Genomic DNA, 11,334 nt, shown 5'->3' with positions numbered 1-11,334 from the left:
TGTGGCGCTGGTATCTACAGTGTTGGCACTGTTGTTGTTGATGCTGTTGTTGTTGTTGTTGATGTTGGTGTTGGTGTTGTTGATGTTGTTGTTAGGGTTGTCACTATTGATGATGTTCCAATTGCAACTGATATTTGCGCTGTGGGTTGTAGCATTGGTATCTAAGGTGTTGGCACTGTTGTTGTTGTTATTGTTGATGTTGTTGTTGTTGTTGTTGGTGTTGTTGATGCTGTTGTTAAAGTTGTCACTATTGGTATGATTGTTGTTTACATCATCAATATTGTTGGTGATAACATTGTTATAATTATTGCTGTTGTCGTAATTGTTGTTGTTATAATTATAATGATTGTTGTTTTTATTTAGTAGTCTATTTGAAGGTAGAATGTTGTTAGACTGTACTTGAATGTTCATGGAGGGATTTTTGTTTTGTATGAAAATTGATTCAACTATTTTCAGGTTTGTGATGTTGTTATTGCAATAAACTATTTACGTGTTATTTAACATTTGTCGTGTTAAAGTGATGTTATGCTGTTGTTGAAAATGTTGTTTAATTGCTCCATCTTGTAGATGCATGGTCAAATGTCTTGACAATGTGGTAGTTGTCATTTCATTATATGAAGCATTGTTGCGGTGCGAACATTCATCATCTGCTAAAACAGTTACTTCAAATCTGCACAAAAAAAGCTCCTTTCTATACTCCTGATGGAAAAATGTATCAGCAGGTCAATGGTGTAGCCATGGGCTCCCCTCTAGGAGTGATGTTTGCAAACTTCTACATGGGATATTTAGAAGAAACTGTTTTCCAAAAGAAACCACATCTCAAACCCGAAATATATGTAAGATATGTTGATGATACGTTCATTATAGTAGAAAATGAAAAAAACTTGATGGACCTAGTTGATGAATTTAAATCCAACTCAGTTGTTTCCTTTACCCATGAAATTGAAAATAATAAACAGCTACCATTTTTGGATGTCCTGATAACCAGAAATGACATTGGTTTTCAAACGCAAGTTTATGTAAAAGACACCAACTTGGGATTTTGTCTTAATGGTAAAAGCGAGACCTCAGAACAATATAAAAATAGTGTTATATTTTCTTTAGTTAACAGAGCGTTTTAACATTGGTCTGATTATACACTCATCAACTCAGAATTATTAAGAATAAAAAAAACTTCTCGTGAACAATAATTACTCTTTGAAACAAATTGATCAAGTCATAAATAGATTAACCAAAAAATATCATGAAAATGCACAAAATATACATCAAAATAATGCAATTACCAACAACGTTCCAAACAACAATGAACAGGAAGATAATGGCAACCCCTCCACCACGTCTAATAACTTTGATAATAACAGCATCACAAGCCTCACCACAAACAGTAATAACAATAACAACAACAATAACATCAACAACAGCAACAACAACAGCCGTATCATTAGAAACCAAATCAACAACAAAATGAATGACAAAAATAAGATAATATTTTACTACAAAAATACCTTTTCAATGGCGTATAAAGAAGATGAAAGAATTTTAAAAGGAATAATACGCAGAAACGTAGTAGCGTCAAATCCAATTAATAAAGTTGTTCTTCGAATTTACTATCAAAATTTGAAAACATCCCAACTAATCATGAAAAGTAATTGCCTTCCTGCAACCACTCAACTACAACAAAGTCATCTAATATATGAATATAAATGCTCCGTCGGTGAATTTTTGCCCCGCAACAATGCTTCATATATTGGAATGACAACTACCACATTGTCAAGACGTTTGACCATGCATCTACAAGATGGAGCAATTAAACAACATTATCAACAACAGCATAACATCACTTTAACACGACAAATGTTAAATAACACGTAAATAGTTTATTGCAATAACAACATCACAAACCTGAAAATAGTTGAATCAATTTTCATACAAAACAAAAATCCCTCCATGAACATTCAAGTACAGTCTAACAACATTCTACCTTCAAATAGACTACTAAATAAAAACAACAATCATTATAATTATAACAACAACAATTACGACAACAGCAATAATTATAACAATGTTATCACCAACAATATTGATGATGTAAACAACAATCATACCAATAGTGATAACTTTAAGAACATCAACAACACCAACAACAACAACAACATCAATAATAACAACAACAACAACAGTGCCAACACCTTAGATACCTATGCTACAACCCACAGCGCAAATATCAGTTGCAATTGGAACATCATCAATAGTGACAACCCTAACAACAACATCAACAACACCAACACCAACATCAACAACAACAACAACAGCATCAACAACAACAGTGCCAACACTGTAGATACCAGCGCCACAACCCACAGCGCAAATATCACTTGCAAATAGAACATCATCACAAGAAGCAAGAAGAACCACAGCGATGATAATATTAATAATAACGTTAATAATAATAATAATAACGTTTTTAAATATTGTCAAAATAATATTAATAATAAGTAGTTAATTAAATAAATTAATTCGCGCTTCTCGGCTGAGCGTTGATATTTACCTTAACAACCATAATATAAACAATCTTGCCGTTAAAATTTTTAAAAATCGCGTTTTATATTGTTTATAGTTATTAAATTTATTTTATTGATTTTCTGTTTTAATTAAATAATTTATATAAATTAATAATTACTTGTTCCTTTATATCAAATATCTTACATACCTTATATATAATGCACTGAAGATGAGTTATTTATAACTCGAAATAGCTATTTGCAAATTTATTTAATAAATTTTTTTAAAAAAAAAAACAATAAAATGTCTAATTTCTCTGAAATTAATAAATTAAAAAAAAATATAAAAAAGTTGAACAATGTTGAAAGTAGTGTTGAATTTTTGATATATATATATATATATATATTTATAATATATATATATATATATATATAATATATATATATATATAAGTTTATTTTGAATTTTAATAAACTAAATCTTCACCAAAAAAACTTTAGTGAGAAAAATTGATTATCCTGTCTCTCAACGACCTGAACAAATCCCAACAATTGCTGCCATATCTGTAAATTTGTTTCCATGAGACATGTTTCAGCTTTATTAACAAACGTAATTCCGGAGTCATTTTAAACGTACGCTTTTTACAGATTTTTCTTTATGGGACGTACTTTGCAGTTAAACCAAGAATTAAATTTCTAAACGAGGTCCAAAGCGCTTCAACCAACGATCCAGGATGCAAATCAAGTAATGCGGGCAGAGCATTATTAAAGTCGACATTTAAATTATAATAATCTCCACTGTCGTAACAGAATTTTTTAATATCCGAATGTTTTACCGCATGGAAGCCACATACCTCCATAGAAAGAACAGAGTGGTCACCCGCTCCCTCTGGTGCCAAACAGGATATGTTTTTGATGATATCCACATCAGTGATTACCAAGTCCAAAATGTGGGACTGCTGTGTACCACAAGCTCTGGTGGGTTGATCAATATGCTGTTTCAAAAAATTATCATTGATTAAATTTAAAAACATATTATCTATTCCTGCAGGTGGGCCTGTTGAACCTTGAAAACCCCAATTGATATCCGGTAAATTAAAATCACCAAGTATAAGATGAAAACCAGGCAACTTTAAAAATCAATCAACCAGCTGTAATAATAAAATATTGTTTAAGTCAAAGCTTTCAGGACTACGACACAGAGACAGAACATTTAATTTTATTAGTTTCGAAGACAGCTGAACACAGATATATCGTGAAATGATTATGATAAAATTAATTCAGTGATGGGAAGATCATTACAGAAATAAACCAGCAAACCACGACTATCCTTGACAGCAAAACCTTTTGAAATTACCTGGTGTCCATTTAATTGAAACTCAGATAGACTTGGTGGGATTTTGTAATATTTAGGATTAACTTCATTTAAAAAAATTAACTTGGGAGCTTTTTTGCAAGAATCTAATAAAAACTTTAATTCCACAAATTTGTTTGTCAAAGTATCCACATTTGCATACAAAATCATAAAATCATTGATTACTGTTGAGTAAATAAAGGTTAAAGGTTACTCTCTCTCTTTTGAGGTTTCAACGACAAACACACACAGCGTATATGAATACACGTGCAAACCACGCATCCTACACATTGCATACGACTTGTTCCCAACTGAAAATTTTTCTTTCTACGAGCCACAGCATAAAAATCACCTGGATGGCCCTTTATAAAAAAAACAAATTTGTTGATGTCTTCTGTTGAAGATATACTATTCTTTTTTTCAGATATTAATTTCTTGCATTCTTCTCTATCCTCTCTAATCAGGTCATGAGAAATTATAACTTTTTTGAAAAATGTATTATCTTTTAACTTGAAGCAACTTTCCAATATTTGGTTCCTAATAGAGTAGCCACTCAACTTAATTAAAAGTGGCCTGGGTCTTTGGTTTTCTCCAGTTAATTTACCCAATCTAAAACAGTCTGATATCTCCTTGCTAATATCAGTTTCAGGTAGCAAAGCCTTAAAAAGGCCAGACATTATCTCCTTAACTTTTGCTTTCGAGAAATGACTGTTTCCCACAAGATTGAAGACAATGATGTTATTTTTTCTTGCATTCTTTTCATTACAAATGTTAATTTTTGAATCAGTGGAAGCAACTGAACTGGCAACTGAACTAAATCAACTTTTTTTGCAAAAAGATCAGACCATTTTTTAACATGCTCCACCTCAGAAAATTCACTTCAATTCACATTTAAGCAAAATTAAATAAGTTTTAAAACAAATATTTTGTTCAAAATTCTCTATTTAGCCATAATATATCGGTCTGTGAGTGCATGATTTGGAAATAAATATAACCTAGTGGTCTATGGTAATAAGACGCCTAAATGAATAAGTTTTTGTTTACAGGCACATTTTTTTCTCAACGCACCTTATCTTATTAGTTTTTGTATAATTTTCAATCACCAATTTAAATATTTTAACAAGAAGTAGGCACGCTTTCAAGTTTTTTGATTTTATTTTAAAAAATAAAATCAAAAGCTTGAATTATAACAATTGGCAAAATTCGAAGTATATAAAATATAAACATTATTGAAACAACATTGGAGTTTTGAAATCCATTGACTGTGTTCAAAAGAGGCTACAGGATCCTAAAATAAATTTTTATGACGCAACCAATGTTATTGAAGCTCTTAAAAGTCAGTTATTTAATGACAAAATGATTGTTTATGAATGTATTGAAACGGAAAAAAAAACCTGTGCAAACAATACGAGGTGGGAATAACGAACGAGAAGAAATAATAAACGATTCCTGGAATAATATGAAGAGACGTTGGCTTGAATGCCGAGGAAGAACTACGAAGAATTATGAAAAGTGCTGTGGAAAGAGTAAATTTAGAAATTAGTGACAGGTTTGGACGACTAAATGAAGCTGATCAAAAATTCGGAATCACTCTAGATTAAAAAATTTATTATATAATAAAAAAAAATGATAACTTGAAAATACAACGCTTACATTTATCGGAGTTCTACAATTCAGATATTGATGGTACTGAATCGTATTTTTAAATATTTCATTACAAAACGCTACTATCTGCACGTGAAACAAAAAATTTTAACGTCAGAAGATCTTCTTAAATTTATAATTGAATACGAAGACCAAAGCGTTTTTCCTAATTTACGAGTTGCTCTTCAAGTTTGACTAACTATAAGTATGTCCACTGCTACTTGTCAGCTATCATTCAGTAAGTTAAAATTAATATTATGTTACTTAAGAGCTACAATAAGTCAACAGCGATTGTGCAACTTGGCATTGACAAGTATTGAAGAAAATGAAATGAATGGTTTAAATTTTATAGAGATAATCAACGAGCTTGCCTCTGCAAAAGCCAGAAAAGTGAAGAAAATGAAATAAATGGTTTAAATTTTGAAGAGATAATCAACGAGTTTGCTTCAGCAAAAGCCAGAAAAGCTGAAATATAAATAGAACTAAAATATTTGCTTTTTTTATTGTCTAAAAACATGGTTTTTGTTACAATTTTTGACAATTTACTTTTTTATGTGACCGGAGTAGGATTTTTTTGTATTTGTATAATTTGCTTTTTTTTATTGTTAGCATGTTTTTTACAATAAAAAAATTGAGTTTAGTTTTGGATTGATCAAAGAAGAATTTGAATTTTTTTTTGGTCAAGGAACGCCAATAAGAAATTTGCTAAGATTGAATTTTATAGTCGAAACGCCACTGCAAGCGTGTTCTATCACCGGCCTGGATATTGTTTTTTTTCGTTTGTATCTGTGTTTCTTTATCCTGACCCCAGTTGGTTCCAAATAGTAGTTTACAATCATTGGCGTATGATACCTTTTCCTGGGTTCTTTTGCTGCCGCACACGTGGTGCGATTCCGGTCCCAGCTCTCTAAGTCTTCACGGGCGCAGATCCAATAAAACTTTTTTAAATCCTATCTAGGGTTTAGTTGACTTCAAGGTATTTTCTTGACGGTCACCCGTGCATTTTTTGAGAACATACGTTTTTGTACCTAGATATCAATGTTTGCATAATGTGGTTGCCGGCTTTCTTTTACCTGATGACGAATTGTAGGTCCTCGTCAGCGCGTTGTGTGGCAGCCAGTTTCGAGGGTGTCCATACATTGTCTATCATCAAGGGAATTGTTAATACGTTTTCAAAATCATGCCATTTAAAATCATTTTTCAACCGATTGAAACAAAAACAAATAGAATAATATTTTAATCTTGTTCTCTCGTTGCAAAATCAAGTTTCTTTAATTTCAAAAATAAAAAATTTTATCAAAGCCGATCACCTATCTCGCTAGTCAAAGACATCAAAAATGTTATGAGAATTTTCTGCAAATTTGCTAGTAAATACTTAGTCCAGCAAATGCAAATTTGTTTCGATGAGGCATTTATGCTTTTTTAGCATTTGTCGGACAAATAAACACGTCATTTCTAATTTTAATTCCATGTCTGTGGTAGTGAGACCAAACCACTAGATTGTTGAAAGTATGCGGTCTTGCAACTGTCTCATATCCGCAGATTTTGAGTCAGAAAACATTTGCCCTATATCACAAATATTCAACCTCTTACAACCTGCATCGCCATCTTTCAAAAAAACAAAGTAGAGATATTAGAACTAAATGTGTTACACGAAACCAATCTATAGTTCTCCAGACAATACAATAGAAAGAAATATTCCAGTAGTCTACAATGTTGTTTGATTCACAATTATAAGCATTGTCCAATAATTTTAAACACCGTTGAAATAAGAATTTTGATCTGTCTTTGTTTAAAGTTTTAATGCCGATCTCTTTAAATGATGAATGGATAAACACTGTTAACATACAGTATTTAATGTGACCCGAATCAGATGATGCAAATTTAAATATTATATTTTTGACCGAACCCCGGGTACTATCTTTCTGCTATTATTTTAACATTCGTTATTATGTTTAATTATTAAAAAATTTTATAACTGAAATTAATATTATTTATTTATTTATTTTATTTTTATCATCATCGTCGTCATCAGTTTTATTCTTAACCCTACCGTAATTTGTAATCGCTCTTCACGACACAAGTTAATATTGAATTTTTTATTTATTTTTTGTTGTCTTTATTTTCATCATATATCGTCATATATCATGTTAAAAAAATTGATGAGCAACAAAATAGTGTAGTATTTAGGACGCCCGTTTCTGCTGTTGCATTGACTGAGTACGGATGCAAAACGAGCACCGCCTATCACGTGCAACGCATGTTCATATTCAATGTGATTTATTTTGATAGATTTGAGAAATTTAAAGTCGCGGTTAGAGACAAAATAATAATAATAATTGTATATTACAATATTAATAATTTAATATAATTATAATAAAACTAACATCATTTAATATTAATAATAATTTTATATTATAATATTAATAATTTAATATAATTATAATAAAACTAACATCATTTATTTTTACAAAAATTAATCAAAATGATTAAAACAGAAGAAATAGACTATTTTCTCATCGCGGAGAAAAATTTAGAGAGTTAAAATCATATATATTTATATATATATAGAATATAGCATATATATATATATTCTATATATATGGTTGAAATATATTTAATTTTTTATCCCATTTTGTTTCTATCACAGTAAATGCCATATGATAACCTTAAAATAGTGTTTATCAATTCATCATTAAAAGAAATCGGCAATACAATTTTAAACAAATGTTAAATTAAAATTGTTATAAAAACCTTGTTTTTTTTTACAATTATTGTGCAGTTTTTATAATTTTCGTTTAAACAGCGATACAAATTATCAGAATATTTATTTTTCTTGTATTGCCTGGAAGATTTTAGATCAGTCTCATGGCAAACAATTGTAACTCCAGAATCTTTATGTCGTGTCCATGAAGGATGGCGATGTCAGGTCGTAGGTTGTTGAATAGTGATGATATATGATATATCATCTGATCAAATTTGCAAGTAATTGACAGGAGCGCATAATTTCGACCAGCTTGTGATCACGACAATAAACTCTTGTGGTGTTTTTCCGTGTATCTTGCTAAAGCGGGGAGGGTATAGAGGACTTGATGTTTTCTCCATCCAAATTAATTTTTATTTGTTGGCAATTGCTGGACTAAATTTCCTAAAAATTTCATAGAGGATTCCATTAAGATTTCCCAATGTTTTTGACCAGCGCAAAATGTAGTTATAGCTTTGATAAAATTTTTATTGAGATTTTGAATCCTGACTCGGCAGCAATAGATTTCATTTTGAAAGCATATTATCAACTTTGATAAAATCGATCGTCAGCAACATTTTTTTGGAATCCACTGTTGTTGGAATTGTGCTACCACACTGACGTGTGTAGGCAAAAATTACGTTCACACAAACTCGCGAATATTTGCCAAAGCAGGCAAGCATTGTGTATAGGGCCCATACGGAACAAACTGTAGGTTTCAATGAAATCAGACAAAATGATTGTTTTTAATCTGTTATACATTCATATATATTATATTAAGTATAGTAAGAATATTTAAAATAAAATAATAAAATAAGATTGTTGAGCTAGCAACATGTTGAGCTAGCAACATGTATGGATTGATGAAATTTGTTTTAAACTGTGCAGTTTGACTGTGCACGTACACATACTTTCTGACTTGCCTTGCCTTCACAGTTCAGTTTAGGTCAAACTAAAAACAAATCAGAATTAGCACAAATTGCGCAAACCGCCTGAATGGCACACACACTTCGGTATAACATAAAAAAATATGCAGGCCTGGGCATGAAATATTTCTTATTGTCGGAAAAAGTTTTTTTTATTTATTTCATACGTGAGAAAGCAAATAGATAATCATTTAAATTTATAACAACGTATTTTTGTACTAAAATTTTAGCTACAAAACACCTCAAGCACCAATTCGCAATAATGTCAAAAAAAGCTGGGTAATGAAGAAAATTTAGAAAAAATTGTAGAACATTAATAGAAAAATGCAAATCAGCTCAATTTTTGGCGACAAAAAGGAAACATTGATTTATTTTATTAATTTTTATTAGAATTTTAAAAATATTATAATAGTATTTAAAAAACTAACATCTTCTCGAATTTGTTTGAAAAGTTTTTTCATTTTGAAGTAAATTGTAAACAGCAAGGCCAGAGGAATTACCGAAAACAATACAACCCCAGCATTAACAACTGTCAAAGGAAGACAAGAAGGAGTGCCAAAATCTGGGAAGGTCTAATTTATTAGTAAAAATATTACGGATGAAATTTATTATTGGTTATGAATTTTTATTCAAATAGGCACAATTTATAAATTGCTCACAAACACACAAATATGCATGTATTCATATATAAATAGGTACATACATACATACACACTATGGTGCCTCTCAGTTCAATAGTCAAAATTTTTAAAAAATATTTTTATGGTCCCACCCCCAAAAGTTGTTCCTAATATGAAGTTTATAAACTGTGCAAATTTTGGTGTCATTATATTAAGGGTTACCGGTGATATGTTGTTGATAATTTGTATTCGAAAAACTGTTAAATTTAAGCTGTATAATTTTGATCACTTGTAGAACGTTCACTGTGCAATATTTTGTTACCGTTATTACCTGATGGCAGACCAGAAGTTTGATTCATCTAAAAAACGTGGCATTTGGCTAATTGGGAGAACTGTCGCAACAATGAACGGTTGACAACTTCCTTCCAAACGACAGGTGTTACAACGTATCTTTCATCTTCATCAGAAAGATTTGCATTCTATTCCTTATAGTGCCGCAGTTACTACCAAAAAAGTCGTCCAGTTTTGGGACAAGGCACGCATTCCAGTTTGTAAAGACTGTCACATCATCTCTAAAATAAAGGATCTACATTCACAATGTTTCGATACCACAGCCAGCAATACAAGAGTAAAAGCTGGTGCATGTGTTATTCTGGAAAAGAAGTATGACAGGGAACTAATCAGCTTGGCATGTAGACATCACACATTCAATTGACAAAACTAGGTTTGAAAATGAACTGGATGTGGATTACATGGCATCGGTTCTCATATCAGTCAAAAATGACCTCATTCACTTCATTCAGCATCAACTTACACAGTTTCAACCAGAGTTGATCATCGTGAGCTTCTTCATTTATCGCTTTTGTTTCTTGGAGCACAGCATAGTGAAGACATAAGCATTCGGGCTCCTGGAGTTTGCCATCACGCAAAATGAATGGGAAAATTGATTTACAGCCTCAAAATTTACCTGTTTCGTTCACAATTCAGATTAACTACCAGTGAATTGACATCTATTGGCCACTTCAACACTTTTGTACTGAAGGTGTACATAAAGTCCTGGTTTACCTCTCCATGTGCTTCATCTGCTCCAAACAATGACTTGCTTCTGTTTCGGGAGTTAGAAAGCTACAAGAAAACAAATGAAGCTGTTGCTAATGTTGCGTTGAAGTCATTCTCTGGTCATTTATGGTACTTGAATGAAGTATTGATCGGCTTAGCATTCTTTGACTCAGAAGTTTCATTTGAGACGAAGTCAGCCATAGTTGCGGCACTGGACAAGGCAACAACTGATCAACCTTTACGACGCATTACATTCCAGCCCACAATATCACAGAAACGGCTTTCGGACTTCGTATCGCAACGTACCAGGCAAAGATTCACTGCTTTGGATATACCACAAAATTTTTTGAGCAGTAGTCCGGACATGTGGAACACTGACAATGACTACATTATTGGTCAACGGAAAGTAAAAAGTTTGAAAGTTGTCAATGATGCCGCCTAGAGAGTAGTGGCCTTAATTCAGGAGTTCAACAGAGTTGTAACAAAT

At 31.5% G+C, this 11,334-nt stretch overlaps 2 protein-coding genes across 2 annotated transcripts; both read left to right on the top strand.

The window, feature by feature from the left end:
* Nucleotides 1–5,694: 5,694 nt before the first annotated feature.
* HELRODRAFT_83265 (hypothetical protein) lies at nt 5,695–5,907 on the top strand (the record flags this gene model as incomplete). Its single annotated transcript, XM_009023471.1, has 1 exon — nt 5,695–5,907. A coding segment is annotated over one exon (213 nt), but the record flags the coding sequence as incomplete, so codon positions are not given.
* A 3,977-nt stretch (nt 5,908–9,884) lies between these two features.
* HELRODRAFT_176149 (hypothetical protein) lies at nt 9,885–11,289 on the top strand (the record flags this gene model as incomplete). Its single annotated transcript, XM_009023470.1, has 5 exons — nt 9,885–9,948; nt 10,084–10,136; nt 10,225–10,451; nt 10,513–10,627; nt 10,831–11,289. 5 exons carry the CDS (start codon nt 9,885–9,887, stop codon nt 11,287–11,289), a joined length of 918 nt encoding a protein of 305 aa, XP_009021718.1.
* Between the last annotated feature and the right edge of the window lie 45 nt (nt 11,290–11,334).

Source organism: Helobdella robusta (assembly GCF_000326865.2).
Source record: "Helobdella robusta unplaced genomic scaffold HELROscaffold_36, whole genome shotgun sequence".
Classification (NCBI taxonomy): domain Eukaryota; kingdom Metazoa; phylum Annelida; class Clitellata; order Rhynchobdellida; family Glossiphoniidae; genus Helobdella; species Helobdella robusta.
The sequence above is the reverse complement of the archived record's forward strand: the minus strand, read 5'-3'. Positions and strand labels throughout refer to the sequence as shown.